Source organism: Sorex fumeus, unplaced genomic scaffold (assembly GCF_029834395.1).
Source record: "Sorex fumeus unplaced genomic scaffold, SorFum_2.1 ptg000093l, whole genome shotgun sequence".
NCBI classification, from domain to species: domain Eukaryota; kingdom Metazoa; phylum Chordata; class Mammalia; order Eulipotyphla; family Soricidae; genus Sorex; species Sorex fumeus.
In genome coordinates this window covers 4,235,636-4,252,205 of record NW_026606150.1, presented here as the reverse complement: position 1 = coordinate 4,252,205, position 16,570 = coordinate 4,235,636, and the positions used below count along the sequence as shown (strand labels likewise).

The 16,570-nt window shown below is 68.7% G+C and overlaps 2 protein-coding genes across 4 annotated transcripts; both read left to right on the top strand.

Annotated features, from left to right (window-relative positions):
* The first annotated feature begins 142 nt into the window (after window positions 1-142).
* On the top strand, window positions 143-5,002 carry MEN1 (menin 1). Of its 2 annotated transcripts, none has more exons than XM_056131616.1 (10): window positions 143-292; window positions 616-1,076; window positions 1,723-1,931; window positions 2,069-2,197; window positions 2,366-2,406; window positions 2,544-2,631; window positions 3,250-3,386; window positions 3,555-3,687; window positions 3,957-4,121; window positions 4,206-5,002. In XM_056131616.1, coding segments are annotated over exons 1-10 (1,842 nt in total). In that variant the 5' UTR covers window positions 143-290; the 3' UTR covers window positions 4,683-5,002. The 2 variants fall into 2 exon arrangements, with proteins under 2 accessions (XP_055987591.1, XP_055987592.1); XM_056131617.1 differs by having other exon boundaries at window positions 155-304.
* Window positions 5,003-5,570: 568 nt separating this feature from the next.
* MAP4K2 (mitogen-activated protein kinase kinase kinase kinase 2) lies at window positions 5,571-16,184 on the top strand. 2 transcript variants are annotated; one of them, XM_056131615.1, is made up of 32 exons: window positions 5,571-5,728; window positions 5,843-5,900; window positions 6,163-6,253; window positions 6,343-6,407; window positions 6,666-6,721; window positions 7,022-7,069; window positions 7,157-7,199; window positions 7,456-7,528; window positions 7,596-7,727; window positions 7,805-7,867; window positions 8,081-8,162; window positions 8,264-8,371; window positions 8,659-8,737; window positions 8,844-8,902; window positions 9,312-9,355; window positions 9,438-9,476; window positions 9,679-9,712; window positions 9,804-9,909; window positions 10,015-10,079; window positions 10,153-10,194; window positions 10,333-10,417; window positions 10,508-10,587; window positions 10,653-10,713; window positions 10,800-10,917; window positions 13,533-13,591; window positions 13,674-13,777; window positions 13,873-14,050; window positions 15,113-15,181; window positions 15,266-15,352; window positions 15,453-15,523; window positions 15,623-15,678; window positions 15,771-16,184. In XM_056131615.1, the coding sequence occupies exons 1-32, from the start codon at window positions 5,633-5,635 to the stop codon at window positions 15,856-15,858; spliced, it is 2,439 nt and encodes an 812-aa protein (XP_055987590.1). In that variant the 5' UTR covers window positions 5,571-5,632; the 3' UTR covers window positions 15,859-16,184. The 2 variants fall into 2 exon arrangements, with proteins under 2 accessions (XP_055987590.1, XP_055987589.1); XM_056131614.1 differs by having other exon boundaries at window positions 9,991-10,079.
* The last annotated feature ends 386 nt before the right edge of the window (window positions 16,185-16,570 follow it).

Here is a 16,570-nt window from a genome sequence, read left to right as displayed (position 1 = left end):
AGGATGCACCGGGGCCTCGGCCCACCTCGTCCGCGTGACTCTCCGGAGCCAATCACCGAGGCGCCGGGGAGGCGGCGCCGCCTCCCGTCCTCCCGCCGCGGCGCCCGGCACGCGGGACCGTCTCTCCCGTCAGCCTCCGCGCACGGGCCGGGCCGCCGCCGAGTGTGGCCGCGGCAGGCGCCGGGGGGAGGCCCCGAGACTCCACTTCCCGGGAGGCAGCGCGGCCCGCGGGGCGGAACTCCATTTCCCAGCAGGCCACGGGCGGCGGGCGCCGCGGTGCCTTGTGTGGGATGTAAGCGCGGAGGTGGGCGCGGGGGCCTCGGGCCAGGACGCGCCCTGGGCTTTCGGGGGCTCGGCCTGGGGGCGCCTTCGGGGCGGCCTGTCGGGGTGCGGGGCCCCGGGGGGGTGCAGATGGGCCGGGGCGGCCGTCGAGGGTGCTCGCGGGCGTGCTAGGGGCGCACCCCCTTTGCAGCCGGGGCTGGTGGCGCCGGGTGGGGGGGAGGAGGAGGCCGTGCAGCGGCGGGCGCAGGGGCGCGGCGGGGCGAGTGCGGGAGCAGATGGGAGGCGGGTGAGCGCGGCTGGGACGCCGACCCTCCCTGCCCGGCCCTCCCGCAGGCCCAGGCCCGCCGCCATGGGGCTGAAGGCCGCCCAGAAGACGCTCTTCCCGCTGCGCTCCATCGACGACGTGGTGCGCCTGTTCGCCGCCGAGCTGGGCCGGGAGGAGCCCGACCTGGTGCTCCTGTCCCTGGTGCTGGGCTTCGTGGAGCACTTCCTGGCTGTCAACCGCGTCATCCCCACCAACGTGCCCGAGCTCACCTTCCAGCCCAGCCCCGCGCCCGACCCCCCCGGCGGCCTCACCTACTTCCCCGTGGCCGACCTGTCCATCATCGCCGCCCTCTACGCCCGCTTCACCGCGCAGATCCGCGGCGCCGTGGACCTGTCGCTGTACCCGCGCGAGGGGGGCGTCTCCAGCCGCGAGCTCGTCAAGAAGGTCTCCGATGTCATCTGGAACAGCCTCAGCCGCTCCTACTTCAAGGACCGGGCGCACATCCAGTCCCTCTTCAGCTTCATCACAGGTGGGGGGCGGGGTCCCTCGGGAAGGGCTGGCTCTGGCCACCCCGCCTGTGCATTGCAGTAGCGCCCTCGCGGACCCCAGATGGGAAGCCGGGTGCCCAAGGCAGGTCCTCGGGACTGCCCCCCCCACCCCCCATCATTTGCTGCGGGTTCTCCCAGCCAGAGGGACAGGGTTGAAGCAGATTTGGGGCCTTAAGGGACCCAGACCTGGCCACATTTTCGGAGATGAAACAATAGCTCTGAAAAGACGCAGGTCGAGGTTCGACCTCCAGCAGCTACAGGATCAGGGCGGGTCCCAGAGCTCTGGGCAGGCTGGGGGCTGGATCTGCGAATTGGGAGGGAATCTCAGGTGCTTTCCAGCCCAGACGGGCCTGCGGAGAAGTTCCAGTCCCCACCAGGGGGTGTGGCAGTGCCACAGAGTGCCTTGTTTTTCCTGGCCCTGTTGTACCCTACTTAGGACCTAGTGAGAAAACCCATAAAGTAAGAGCCATACCGCTCTGGTCTTGTGAAGCGTCAAAGGCCTGATGGACTCTCAGCTGGGGGGAGGGTCCTGGGGGCCAGGAGCGACGGTGGACAGGGCTAGCTGAGGTTTTGGGGTGCAGGGGGGCATCCCCAGAGACCCCCACTCATTCCCTCTCCCTTCTGCAGGCACCAAGTTGGACAGCTCCGGCGTGGCCTTCGCAGTGGTGGGCGCCTGCCAGGCTCTGGGGCTCCGTGATGTCCACCTGGCCCTGTCCGAGGACCACGCCTGGGTGGTGTTCGGGCCCAACGGCGAGCAGACGGCAGAGGTCACCTGGCACGGCAAGGGCAACGAGGACCGCAGGGGCCAGACGGTCAACGCGGGCGTGGCTGAGCGGGTGAGGGGCGCCCCATTCTGTGCTCTCCTGGCCACACATGCCGCCGCCGGCCCCCACCTTCGCCTGGGAGGGAGTCGGGGGGCCCCTGTGGGCTGGGGCTCCCGGCGCGGCACCCAGCCCGGCTTCCGTCTCCCCAGAGCTGGCTGTACCTGAAAGGCTCCTACATGCGCTGTGACCGCAAGATGGAGGTGGCCTTCATGGTGTGCGCCATCAACCCGTCCATTGACCTGCACACCGACTCCCTGGAGCTGCTGCAGCTGCAGCAGGTGAGGGGGGGTCCCCCATGCCTGGAGTTCATGGCGCCCTCCCCTCTGCCTTTGCCGGGCTCTTGAGAAAGCCGCTGGGGACCAGAAAGGCTTCCGGGGGGTCGGGCCCTGCTGGTGTCACACCCCCACTCGGGCGCCCCTGATCCAGCCCTTCTTCCCGGCCCCTAGAAGCTGCTGTGGCTGCTCCACGACCTGGGACATCTGGAAAGGTCAGTCGGGACCGTGGCCAGGCTGCTCGGGGGGAGTCGTGTCCAGCCTGGGGGTCTGTCAGGAGCCGTGACCAGGCTGGGCTCGGCGGGTTGGTGTTGGGGGGGGGCGTGCAGCTTCACTCGCGGCTCTTTTCCAGGTACCCCATGGCGCTGGGGAACCTGGCGGACCTGGAGGAGCTGGAACCCACCCCCGGCCGGCCGGACCCCCTCACCCTCTACCACAAGGTGGGCACAGCTGCACTGTGGTGGGGGGGTACAGGGGAGTCTTCAACTTAGGGTGGGGGCGCAGGTGAAGAGAATAGCAGTGTGGTGATTTGGGGCGGAGGGTAAGTGGATGGTGATCGTAGCCCCAGTTCCCCAAAACCTACCATATGGTTCCCAATGGGAATGTCTGCTGGGGAGCAGGGGGCTTTTCTGGGCTCCCCACCCCGGAGGGGTCATAGCCTGGGTTTGTGCCCTGCTCCCTCTGCTGCCTGTCAGCGTCCTTGCTGGGGAGGATCAGGTCAATTGTGGGCATCCTGTGCGGGGGATGGGAGAGGGACATGGGGTGGGACTGGGGTTTTGGCGTTGGTATAGGAGTGCGCCCTGCCGCACCCCCCCCCCCCAGTCCCCTAGGTTTACTTCAGAGGGTCCCCAGTCCCTCGGCCTGGCACCAGCCTCAGTCTGAGAGCCAGGCAGGAGTGCCTGGTGGTGAAGCTGACCCGAAGGGACTGGGGGCGGGGGGGGGGGAGGGAGTTGGAGGGGGGGAGCTGGAGGCTTGGTGGAGGGGGGGCTTGGGGGGTCTTTCTGTGTGGGCAGCAGGACGTGTGTGCCTGAGACCCCTGCTCCATCCATCCCCTGCAGGGCATCGCCTCGGCCAAGACATACTACCGGGACGAGCACATCTACCCCTACATGTACCTGGCCGGCTTCCACTGCCGCAACCGCAACGTGCGCGAGGCCCTGCAGGCCTGGGCGGACACGGCCACGGTCATCCAGGAGTGAGGCTCTGGGCCCCGCCTCCCTGTCCCCGCTCTCCTGCCGCTGCTGTGCCGCCCCACCCCCACCCCCGGCTGACACAGCATCCTCTGGGGAGCTCCTAGGGACAGTCCCCACAAGGGGCGGGGTGTCCCCTGGGAAGCCCCTCATGCCCCCCCCCACCCTCACAGCTACAACTACTGCCGAGAGGACGAGGAGATCTACAAGGAGTTCTTCGAAGTGGCCAACGACGTCATCCCCAACCTGCTGAAGGAGGCAGCCAGCCTGCTGGAGGCGGGCGAGGAGCGAGCGGAGCAGAGCCAGGTGACGGAGCGGGGAGGGGGTCTCCCGGAGAGGGCCACCCTCTCGCTCCCGACTGCGCCCTGAGTCAGTGAGCGGCTGGGGTGAAGGGAAGGAGGGTCCCCTGGCCCCCGGCGTACACGGGCACAGCCGTACACGGGCACAGCCGAGCCCAAGGCCGCTGTGTCGTGGTTCGGGCTCAGGGTCACGCCTGTCAGAGCTGGCTTGGGGGGTCAGACCTGGGGCTTGTGCCATCTGGCCCGAGGGGTCCAACGTGGGTGCCCCTCTCGCAGGGCTCCCCGGGCCAGGGCTCTGCCCTGCAGGACCCCGAGTGCTTTGCCCACCTGCTGCGCTTCTACGACGGCATCTGCAAGTGGGAGGAGGGGAGCCCCACGCCCGTGCTGCATGTGGGCTGGGCCACCTTCCTGGTCCAGTCCCTGGGCCGCTTCGAAGGCCAGGTGAGCGCCCGCCTCCCCTTGGGTAGGATCTGGGGACGGGGTCGGCGGGGGTGGCGCTGTGACCCCAAGCCCTCTCCCCACCAGGTGAGGCAGAAGGTCCGCATTGTGAGCCGGGAGGCCGATACGGCCGAGGCCGAGGAGCCGTGGGGTGAGGAGGCCCGGGAAGGCCGGCGGCGGGGCCCGCGCCGCGAGTCCAAACCAGAGGAGCCTCCGCCACCCAAGAAGCCGGCGCTGGACAAGGGCCCGGGGCCGGGGGCCGCGCAGGCACCCCCTCGGAAGCCCCCCGGAACAGTGCCCGGCCCAGCCCGGGCCCCAGAAGGCAGTGGCGCGGCGCCCGTGCCGGCGCCCGCGGCCTCCCCGCCGCCCGAAGGGCCCGTGCTCACCTTCCAGAGTGAGAAGATGAAGGGCATGAAGGAGCTGCTGGTCGCCACCAAGATCAACTCAAGCGCCATCAAGCTGCAGCTCACGGCGCAGTCACAGGTGCAGATGAAGAAGCAGAAGGTGTCCACGCCCAGCGACTACACGCTGTCCTTCCTCAAGCGGCAGCGCAAGGGGCTCTGAAGGGCCCTCTCTGACGCCCCCTCCCCCCGCCCTGACTGGATCCGAGTCGAGGGAGGGGACCCCCCCAGTCCCGAGCTAGGGCCCTGCCCATCACCCAGCCCCAGAACCCCAGCAGGCCCCAAACTGCCTACCCGGCCTGGCCTCGGTCTCGCGGGCGCCACTGGAACGTCGGGCCCTGGGCAGCTGCTGCTATTCCCAGCCCTGACCGGTGTTGCTCAGGGGTGCACCCAGCCTGCGTGGCTGGGCGTCATCCTTCACCCTAGAAGCACAGGTCCGGCCGGACCCCAGAACCTCACCCTGCCCTGCCCCTACAAGTACGTTTCTGCACCCCAGAATTCCATCGCTTGGCTGTGGAGCCCCTCACTCCCCGAGGAACTTGGGGAGCGCTTCCAGACTTTGGAGAGCCACCTCCCCGCCCCCCCACACACCCTGTGCCAGGATCCCGGGCCGAGAAGCCCCCCACCCCCCTCCTCCGTGTGACAGAAGCCCCTTGCCCGAACCCTAGTGGCCCCCCAATCAGCACGGACCTCACTCCCCCTGGGAACCGCCCCGGCCCAGACCCTCTCCGAGGACCCCCCGAAGAAACCTGCAGGGGTGGGGTGTGACTGGGTGCAAGGAGCCGGATCGTTCCTGTTTTGTACATAGATTTATTTTTCAGTTCTAAGGAAGATAAATACATTTTGTAAAAAAAAGAAAAAGTTTTGCGTTCCTTGTGGGAAGTGGCCGGTGGGGCGGGCACGAGGCGCCCCCTTTCCCCCGGGCTCTGGGACCTGGGGCCCCGCGCAGGGCCGGTCCCGCGGGCGCCCCCTCGCGGCCGGGCGGCGGCTCCGCCCCGGGCCCCGGCCCCGCCCCCGCGGCCCCGGAGCCGCCGTCCCGCCCCGCCCCGCCCCGCGCCGCGCCGCCCGCGCCGGCTTCGCCGCTCGCGCCCGCCGGCCGCCCGGCGCCGGGCCATGGCGCTGCTGCGGGATGTGTCGCTGCAGGACCCGCGGGACCGCTTCGAGCTGCTGCAGCGCGTGGGGGCCGGCACCTACGGCGACGTGTACAAGGTGCGCGCGGCGGGGAGGGCGCGCGCTCCGGGGGGTGGGGGGGCCGGCGCGGGCCCCAGGGGGTCCCCGGCCCCGCCCTCGCCTCACCCCGCCTCACCCGGCCCGCACCTGCAGGCCCGCGACACCGTCACGTCCGAGCTGGCCGCCGTCAAGATAGTGAAGCTGGACCCAGGTGAGGGCCCCGCGCCGGGGCCTGCGCTGCGGGGCGGGCAGCGGCGCGCGGGGCCGCGGCTGCGGGGCGCCCGGGGGAGACGGGCGGGGGGGGGACGTGGGCGAGGGCCCCCGCCCCGGGCCGGCCAAGAAGGGTGCCCGCCCGGACCCCGCCGCGCGGGCCGCGAGCCCCTCCGTGCCCACTTTGCAGATGGGGGCACTGAGTTCGGGCGCCGAGCCCGGGCGGCCGGCCCACGGTGCCCTCCCTGTGCCCCCTCCCCCAGGGGACGACATCAGCTCCCTCCAGCAGGAAATCACCATCCTGCGGGAATGCCGGCACCCCAACGTGGTGGCCTACATCGGCAGCTACCTCAGGTGAGGCTGCTGCACCCCGCGCCCCCCAGCGCCCCGCCGCCTCTGCCCTGCGTCCTGACACCCCAGCTCTGTGTGTGTGTCCCCCCCAGGAATGATCGTTTGTGGATCTGCATGGAGTTCTGTGGAGGGGGGTCTCTGCAGGAGATTTACCACGGTGAGGGGCAGGACTCCAGGCCCCCCACCCACCTCAGCCGGGAGCTCCAGACTTGGGGGGCCCCCCGCGCTCCTAAGTGCCTGTGTGACCTTGAGAGAAGCGCTGGCCTTCTCTGGTCTCGGTCACCGCCGGTGCAGGGAGGGCATGTGGCCGGCACCCCTTCACCTAGCAGTGCCCAGGCTGGCCCGACACAGGGGGGCCCGGGAGGGGGGCCCGCACACCCCAGACCCTCACGCCCCTCGGCCCCTTCCCTTGCAGCCACGGGGCCGCTGGAGGAGCGGCAGATCGCTTACGTTTGCCGGGAAGCACTGAAGGTAGCGGGGGGGCACCCCCGCACCCTCACACCCCCAGTCCTCGGGAGCTGTGGGCAGGGCGCCCGGCTGGCTGGGGGGGCTGGGGGAGCCGATCTGGGGGGCTGTGGGCCGGAGGGAAGGGCCCCCAGCCCGGTTGCCGGAAGCAGCCCATTTCCCTCTTGGCTCAGTCACTTCCTGTTTGGGGAGAGGGGGAGGAAGCAGCCTGGGTGGGGGGCCCCAGCCCTGAGAGGGGGCTCCTGGGAGGTGGGCTGGCGCCAGGGGGGCCTGCCCTCAGGAGCCCCCGCTCTCCCACACCTGCAGGGCCTGCATCACTTACACTGTCAGGGGAAGATTCACCGGGACATCAAGGTAAGGGGGGCGGCCGGGGGGAGGAGGGGGCACGAGGGGGCCTGTCGGGGCTCCCCATGCGATGCTTGTCCCCCCCCACGCCCACAGGGAGCCAACCTCCTCCTCACCCTCCAGGGAGACGTCAAGCTTGGTCAGTATTGGGGGTCACGCTCGGGGTGAGGCTCAGGGGGCTGGCCGGGGGGTTGGGGTCATTCCTGTCGCAGCTGGCTTTCCCCGTCTAAGCTTGGGGTTCGTGAGTCCCTATGGAATCTAGGGGGGCTGGGCCCTGCCACAAGGACCGGCCACTTGCCTCACCTGGGCCTGAGCCCCGCAAGTTCCACCCACGCCCTGGCCGGGCCAGGGTTGCGGGGAGCAGGGGCCGAGCGTGGAGCTCTTCCTCCCTGCAGCCGACTTCGGGGTGTCGGGCGAGCTGACGGCGTCGGTGGCCAAGCGGAGATCCTTCATCGGGACCCCCTACTGGTGAGGCTGCGCCTGGGACTGGAGGGGGGTGCCCGGTGCCCAGGGTCTCACTTCCTGTGTCCCCCAGGATGGCCCCGGAGGTGGCGGCCGTGGAACGCAAAGGTGGCTACAACGAGCTGTGTGACGTGTGGGCCCTGGGCATCACTGCCATCGAGCTGGGCGAGTTGCAGCCCCCCCTCTTCCACCTGCACCCCATGAGGTCAGCTGAGTGCCCGCCCCCCTCCTGACCCCGGGGGTCCTGCTGACCTTCGACCCCTGACCCAGTGCTCTCCCCAGGGCCCTGATGCTCATGTCCAAGAGCAGCTTCCAGCCTCCCAAGCTGAGAGACAAGATGCGCTGGTGAGGCCCGCAGCCCCCTGCTGGGACCCCCTTTCCAGCCAGGCCTCACCCCCTGGGGTGCCCCGAACTCCCCACTCTGGCCCTTAGCTGAGGCTGCTTGGCCAGGCAGGAGCACAGGTGGCCGAGTTGGGGGGCACTATGGGGGGGCAGCCTGGCCGCCTCGGGTTGAGCTGGACTTCCAGGTCCACTGACGCCGGGGCTGGCGTCCACTAGGACCCAGAATTTCCACCACTTCCTCAAGCTGGCCTTGACCAAGAACCCCAAGAAGAGGCCAACAGCAGAAAAACTCCTTCAGGTCTGAGGGGAGACAGGGGAGGCGGGGCGACAGTACTGGAAGATGGGGAGGGGTGGGCGGGGGTCCAGCCCAACCCCTCCTCTCCTCCCCCCTCCCCGCAGCACCCCTTCACCACACAGCAGCTCCCCCGGGCACTCCTCATGCAGCTGCTGGACAAGGCCAGTGACCCCCACCTGGGGGCGCCGTCCCCGGAGGACTGTGACCTGGAGGTAGGTGGTTGCTGGGGCTGGGCCGAGATGTCTTCCCCGAATGGGGACCTGCTTCCCGTCCCCCGAGTAGGTCCAGGTGCCAGTTGTCAGAGACCAGGGTGTCCAGGACCCGTTTCTTCTTTTTCTGGTTTTGGGGTCACACCCAGCAATTTCAGGGCTTACTCCTGGCTGGGCGCTCAGGGATCACTCCTGGCGGTGCTCAGGGCACCCTATGGGATGCCAGAGATGGGGCGCCCTCCCCACTGTCCTGTCGCTCTGGCCCCAGGACCTGTTTCTCCCCTCTCTAGACCTATGACATGTTCCCCGACACCATTCACGCCCGGGGGCAGCACGGCCCCGCTGAGAGGACCCCCTCGGAAGTCCAGTGTGAGTCTGGGGGGCTGTGGGCAGTGTGGGACACTGGGTGTCGACTTAGCTACAGCGACCAGGCCTGAGATGCCCCCCTAATCCTTGGATGTGGGGGTCCCCGCAGTTCACCAGGTGAAGTTTGGCGCCCCCCGCAGGAAGGAAACGGACCCGCTCAACGAGCCGGTGAGGGGGGCAGGGGTGGGAGGGAGGGAGAGAAGCTGTACCCCCAAGCCCCTCATAGGTCGCTCTGCACCCCCACCTCTCTGCCCTCGCCCAAACTCTGCCTCCCGGCTCCCGCGGGTCCCCGATCTTTCTTCTGCCTTTATGCTAGTGGTAGATACGGCCGGGCAGGGTGGGGGTCCCCGAGTGCTGCTCACAGGATCGGTAGATCCACGCGCAGGCCCAAGAATGCATTTCTGTGCGTCCCCGGGGCCAGGAGCACGTGGGGCCCCTGTGCCGTCGGGGTGGGGACCCGGTGGGGCACATGCCACGTCCTAACTGCTGTATCGTCTCTGGTCGGTCCCTCTTCCCCCAAACCCCTGCCTGCTCTCCTGTGGCTGCTCCTGGGCTTCCCGACTCGGTTTCCCCACAGTGGGAGGAGGAGTGGACACTGCTGGGGCAAGAGGAGCTGAGCGGGTGAGTGGGCGTGGGGGAGGGGGCTGCGGGAGGGGCGCCAGCAGCAGGGCTGCTGACCTCTGACCCTGACCCTGGCCGCCAGGAGCCTGCTGCAGTCTGTCCAGGAGGCACTGGAGGAGAGGTGAGGGGCCCGGCAGATGGGCTGTGCAGACCGGGGTGCTTGCAACAGGGCACCATGCAGACTGGGAGCTGGGCAGATGGAGGGGGGCCGGGCAGATAGATGAGGGGCGTTGCAAATGGGGGAGGGGTCGTGCAGATGGGGGCCGGGCAGGTGGGCTGGGCCGCTCCCAGCTTACCCATCAGCTGCCCTGATTTATCCGCAGGAGCCTGACCATCCGGCCCGCCCTGGCCCTGCAGGTAGGGGGGGTGGGGCATGGGGGGGGTGTTGAGGGGGCTGAGGGGACGGGGTGACCTGTCCCAGCCAGCTGCCCCTCCCGGCGCCCTGCAGGAGCTGGACTCCCCGGAGGACCCCGTAGGAACCATCAAGCGGGCTCCGTTCCCGGGGCCGCCGCCCGCTGAGCCTGGCCCCCAGGAGCCGCTGTCCAGTCCCCCTGGTGAGCCCCAGGCCTGGGGGGGGGGGTCCTGGGGGGCAGGCCCGCTCAGGGCTGGGACTGCCGGGGATTCTGTGCCCGCAGGAACCCCGCCCCGGCCTCTTCCAGGTCCCGACAGTCCCCCGCCGCTGCCCACCGCCTGGGCCACCATGAAGCACGCAGCCGAGCCTGAGGTGAGGGGCCCGATGGGCAGACGGGACGGCCGGGCACGCCACCCGCACCCCCTGACTCTCCCCTCCCCCGCAGAGGTCCTCGTGCCACGGCCTCCCCCCGACCCCCAAGGTGCACGTAAGTGTCCCCTCTGGCCCAAGCCCCTGCACCTGTGCGGCCACCCCCCCCCCCCCGCCCGCTCCCACCACCCCCTTCCCTTCCCACTCCCCCCACCCCCTGCCTGCTCCCCACCGCCCAGCTCGCGTCTCTCCCCAGATGGGCGCCTGCTTCTCCAAGGTCTTCAACGGTTGCCCCCTGCGCATCCACGCCGCTGTCACGTGGGTCCACCCCGTCACCCGGGGTACGAGGGCCGGGGAGAGTGGGGCTGGTGGGGGTGGGGGGCTGCTGGCGGGGCGTCGGGCTGAGCCCTGACCCAAGCCCCAACCCGCAGACCAGTTCCTGGTGGTGGGGGCCGAGGAAGGCATCTACACCCTCAACCTGCATGAACTCCACGAGGACACGCTGGAGAAGGTGAGGCCCAGCGCGGGGCGGGGGCGGGGGGTGCCCGGGGTGCTGACCCTCCTCCCTCCCGGCAGCTCATCTCGCACCGCTGCGCCTGGCTCTACTGCATCAACAACGTGCTGCTCTCGCTCTCAGGTAGGGCCGGGCGGGGTGGGGGGTGGCGGGCGGGGGCGGGCTGCGCGACCACCCCCACCCTGCTGAACGCCCTCCTCCCCCGGCAGGGAAATCTACACACATCTGGGCCCACGACCTCCCCGGCCTGTTCGAGCAGCGGCGGCTGCAGCAGCAGGTGCCCCTGTCCATCCCCACCAACCGCCTCACCCAGCGCATCGTGCCCAGGTCAGCACAGGCGGGCAGCGGCGGGCGGGCAGCCCTGTACCCAACCAGGGTCGGGGGCAGTGCGCCGGGACCAGCCTCCAGACCGAGCACCTGGGCGCAAGATGGGGACAGCAGGCAGGGATCAGCCCCGGGAAGGGCACCGTGAGGGCGCAGCGGGCGGGACCCTTGCTGGCATCTCAGGCGTGTTCTCTGCGCGCTCAGCCCCCCCCCCCTTGCACCCCACGCTCCCGTCTGCCAGTGCTGATCCTCGAGTGCCACCCCCCATAATTGCGGGGGCCCAGGCGGAGGCAGTGGGTGTGGAGATGGGTGGCTGTTAGCAGCGGTGGGGGGGTGGCAGACGCTTTCTAGCACAGGGACGCAGATGGCCGGGTCCGCTCAGGAGCCTCGGACCCATGAACAGTCACCGGCTCGCTGCTCCGTGGGCAGAGGAACGGGGTGGGTGCCCCCACAAGGCTGGGCAAGCCCCGGAGGGCAGCAGGACCTAGTGGTCTCCTAAGACCGCGGGGTGCAGGCAGGACGCCAGGGGCGAGCAGGCAGCCGCCTCTGAAGTCAGTCCGAGTCTTCCCATGGTAGGTGCTGGTCACCTGCTTCGGCACAAGAGTCCAGTGGCTCCTGTCAGGCCTCCGGGGAAGGCCGGCTGCAGGCTCGGCTGGATGCAGGCCGAGCAGCATCGTGGCAAATCTGTCGGCCTCCCTTGGCTGTCTTCCTCTCACTGCCCAGCCACCTGGGCTTTCCTGTCAAGCGACAGCTGCCCAAATTTCCGGGCTGGCCTGGCCACCGCCCCGTAGGCCTGAACCATTTCCAAGCCCTCCCCCTGCGGTCCCGGCACTTGTCTTTTGTAGGCTGCGTCTCATCATTGTCACTGCACCTCATCGGATGGGTCACAGGAGCCATAAGATGTGCGGACAGGGGGCTGGGGGGCTAGGAGGCTGGGGGTGGGGCTGGAGGGGCCCTGGGAGGGAGATTGGCACCAACCCAGCGCTGGGGTTCTGGGGTTCGGGCTGCGGGGGGGACGAAAGGAGCTGTGCAGTTGGGGCTAGTGTTCAGGAAGTGGATTTGGCAGCGTTTGGGGCGGGAGGGGCTTCTCGGCAGCAGATTGTCCTGGGTTTTTGTTTGCTTGGGGGCTGCAGCCACATCTGGTGGTGCTCCGGGTACAGGGGTCACTCCTGGCAGTGCTCCAGCCCTGGGAGTGTGGGGGAAGGGGGAGCAACCCGCTGAGGTGCTCTTTGTTTTTTGGTGTTTTTCCTTTTGGGTCGCACCCAGCGATGCTCAGGGGTTCCTCCTGGCTCTGCGCTCATGAATCACTCCTGGCGGTGCTCGGGGGATCCTATGGGATGCCGGGGATTGAACCCGGGTTGGCGATGTGCAAGGCAGATGCCCTCCCCGCTGGACTATCGCTCCAGCCCGAAGGCGCCCCCTGAAGACACTTGAGTGTTGAGGATCTTTGTGGCACGGTGGCAACTTCCAAAGACATCTGGAGGGAGCTGGTGTCCCAGGGCCAGGAGACGCAGGGTGGGGGCTCTGGGATGGGCGCGGGGCATAGGTGGACCTGGGAGCGCCCCGCATCCCCGAGCTCTGTGGGGGGGGTGTTAGGGAGCCCCGAGGCTGGCCTGGGTGGCTGACTGTTGTCTGACCCTAGACGTAGCACCCCAGGATTGGTTGACAGTTGGTGGATGAGGGTCTCTGCAGGGGCCCCGGCCCAGTGGGCTCTGGGTGGGGTCCAACCGGGGACCCGTGAGCGGTGGGCCGGAGGACTGAGCACTGTACTCGGGACCTTCCTCCTGAACCTGGCTAGGCCAAAGGGCGGGGCCGCACCCCCTTCCTGCATACGCTCACCCCAGCACCCCAGCTGGAGTCCCCTGGCCTCCCGCTTCCTGAGCTCAGCCCCGGGGCCGTGAGTCTCCGCGCTGGCCCGGAACCTGCAGGAAACAGGTGTGTGAGCGCTAGCCCGGGTGCAGAACAAAACAAAGGCCAAGACTGACTGTCCCGGTGGGGGAACCGGCCGAGGGAGGGAGAGCGAGGACAGGACAGGGGGGAGGTGTCCCCGGCACCACATAGGGTCCCCCTTGCCCGCCAGGAGGCAGCGCTGGGTGTGGCCCCCACACCCAGAGAGACAGAAGTAGGAAGTAAGAGCTTGGAGGTCCCGGTGGGCTCCCAGACCAAGCAGGTCTTCAGCACGCCATTTCCTCTTCCTGGGCCCACCCAGGACCTCACGGGCTGGAGAGATAGGACAGCCAGGAAAGCGCCGGCCTAGAATGCAGCTCACCAATATTCGATCCCCAGCACCCCATATGATCCCCCAACAAACCAGGAACAAACCATGAGCGCAGAGCTAGGAGTAGGCCCTGGGCACCGCCCATGCGGCCCCCGAACGAGACAAACGGCCGACTCGGGGCCTACTCATGCGTAGTGACCCTGCTATGGCAGAGCTGTCAGTTTAAATCGCTTACACTCATTTCCGCCGCAGGCGGTGGGCACCCGCGTGACCCCCTTTAGCCAAGATGGAGGCGCTCAGGGGTTATCCCGGTGCCCCCTTCCGGCAAGTCACTCGAAGGGCACCTGCGAGGTGGGGGGGGCACTGGCCGTGCCACACAGGCTCTGGTTGTCACCCACAGACGCTTTGCCCTGTCCACCAAGATTCCAGACACCAAAGGCTGCCTGCAGTGCCGCGTGGGTAAGGGCCGGCTGGACGGCGGGGGGAGGGGGGGCGCAGGGTCTCGGGCCAGCGCAGTGCCCACCATCGGCCTTTCTCGCAGTGCGGAACCCCCACACGGGCAGCACCTTCCTTCTGGCCGCCCTGCCCGCCAGCCTGCTCCTGCTGCAGTGGTACGAGCCGCTGCAAAAGTTCTTGCTACTGAAGGTGCGTCCAGGGTGGGCGCGGGCTGGGACCCCGGGGAGGGGGGCCGGGAGCTGTGGAGACCTGAGCCCCACCCCCACCCCCCACCCGCCCCGCAGAGCTTCTCCAGCCCCCTGCCCAGCCCGGCGGGGCTGCTGGAGCCACTGGTGCTGGACGGGAAGGAGCTGCCGCAGGTGTGCGTGGGCGCCGAGGGCCCCGAGGGCCCGGGCTGCCGCGTGCTGTTCCACGTCCTGCCGCTGGAGGCTGGCCTGACGCCCGACGTCCTCGTGCCCCCTGGTGAGTGGGCGCCGCTGGCGTGTCCGGGCATGCGCACTGTGCGCGTGCGTGCCGTGTGCAGCTTCTGCGTGCGCTGTGTGTGCTGTGTGCATGTGTGTATAGGTTCAGTTCCTCTGAGACCTGGGGCTGAGGCTGGGGGAGCCCCGCGCAGGGGGGGGGTTCCCACCCACTTTTCCCATCGCCCCCGGCAGCCAGGCTCTTCTAGAAAACTTTCCAGCAGAAGAAAGCCGGCCTGGCCGCGGTGTGAGGGGCAGGGAGGGGGCGGGGGAGGAGTCCGTCCAGAGCTGGGGCAGACAGTTGGGGGCTGAGCGGGGACGCAGGAGGGAGAAGGGACAGTGGCTAGCCGGGCATCTCACACAGAATTTGATTGGTTCTTGTTTTGCTTTGGGGGTGCTACCCCTCGCTCTTGTGCCTGGGGGGGTATTCCTGCTCTATGCTCAGGAGCGACCCCTAGCCGGGGCAGGAGATCCGAATGGGGTGCTGGGCTTTCAAACTGGGCGTGGCCGTGTCCAAGGCAGGAGCCTTCCCTTCTATACTATCCACCTTGCCCCAGGATTTGGCTTTGTTTTCTCGGGGAAGGGGGCTGAAGAGAAGAAGTGCCTCTCCTAGAGATTCTCGCCCCCCCCCCCCAAAGTTTGAGTGTGAGGTAACACCTGCAGTGCCACACCCAACCCCTCGCAGCGGGTCACTCGGGATCTTATTCTCATGGGCCTGCCTGTGACCCCGGAAGGAAACGGCGCAGACTCCAGCGCGGGCCACGGCAGAGCCAAAACACGTGGTTCCTACGTGGGCTGTGACTCTGGAAATGCACCAGCCCTACCAACCTCTGAGACCTGGGTTTGAGGCCCAGCACTGCAGGAATCAGAGTAAAGCCCCTGGTGCACCCCACACACCCGCAGGCATGCCTGTCGCCTCTCAGTCTCAGTCTCCAGCTGGGCGGTGACACCGTCTGCCCGGCCATTTGTTGGGACGCAGAAACATGCTTGTGGGTCAGGGCAGCCCGCTGGCCCCAGGCCCTCCTCCCGGGGCCCCAGCCAGGCCATGTCTGTCTTCCACCTGCAGAGGGACTTCCGGGCTCAGCCCAGCAGGTGATCCAGGTGGACAGGGACACCGTCCTCGTCTGCTTTGACCGTGAGTGGCGGGGTGAGGGCTGGTGGTGGGGGGGTCCCAAAGCCCTGGAGGTCTCGGCTCCCCACCTCCCTCCACCCCGCGCAGGCTGCGTGAGGATCGTGAACCTGCTGGGGGAGCCTACGGCCACTCTGGCGCCCGAGCTGACCTTTGACTTCCCCATCGAGACTGTGGGTGAGTGACCCGCAGGCGGGGGCTAGAGTGTCACTGGGGGCATGGCGGGGGGTGGGAGGGCGTGCTCGGGCAACGTGGGGTGACGGCCTGTCCCCGACAGTGTGTCTGCAGGACAGCGTGCTGGCCTTCTGGAGCCACGGCCTGCAGGGCCGCAGCCTGGACACCAATGAGGTGCAGGGGCCCTGGGGACCCACCCCACTCCACCCCTCCCGGGATCCCCCTTTCTCCAGGCGGCGCTGCAGGGAGGCTTACGCCCTTCCTCCTCCCCAGGTGACCCAAGAGATCACGGATGAGACCAGGATCTTCCGTGTGCTCGGGGCGCACAGGTAGGGAGGGGTCGTTGGCCCACCCAGCGGTGGCCCTGAGACCAGAGGCGTGTCCTGTCCTGAGCCCTCCCCACGTCTGTCCCCCGCTGCAGGGACATCATCCTCGAGAGCATCCCCACCGACAACCCTGGGGCACACAGCAACCTCTACATCCTCACGGGCCATCAGAGCAGTTACTGACCCCTCTGCCCGCCCACGCCTCTGTATAACTGGACCCCTGAGGAAGCTGCTGTCCCCCGCCCGCCCCACCTCTGCCCCGTCCCCCGCGGCAGGCGCCCCAGCGGGCAGGCGGCCTGGGCTGTGCATTCCACGTCGTCCACATTTCCTTCCTGTACTTTCTGCCAAGCTCGGGAACACGGTATTTAAGAGAGAGACTATATTACTATTAAAGCGGCTCTGATTATACCCCAGGCTCCCCGCCCAGTCAGGAGAGCCGGACCCGGCCTCGGTGCCCTGCGCCTCCCCCGTCCCTCCCTCCCTCCCTCCACAGCATGTGCTGAGTCCCGGGTGCTCTGGGTGCCCCGCGGTGATCCCCTCCTGGAGGAACCTGGTGGAGGTGACCTGGAAGCTCAGGGCCCCCTGCCGGCATCTCGAGGTGCTCCCTGCTTGGCAGCGAGGCCTTTGTGTCGGGCATCCCACACAAAGAGATGCGGAGTTGGGGGGACACTCATCCCAGCACCCTGTCCTCGCCAGGACCTCACTTGGCGGGGTATGGGCGGTGCCAGGAGGGGGTAGCCCGGGGCTGCCCCTCTTCTGTCTGGGCATCCAACCCTGCAACTGCTGAGACAGGCTGGGCCCCCCCAGCCCCCCTCCGGTGAGCACTGTTAGCGTTGCGCCGCGCCTGGAGCCAGGCCCAGGTTTGGCCCCTCGCGCACCTCCCGCTAGCCCAGGC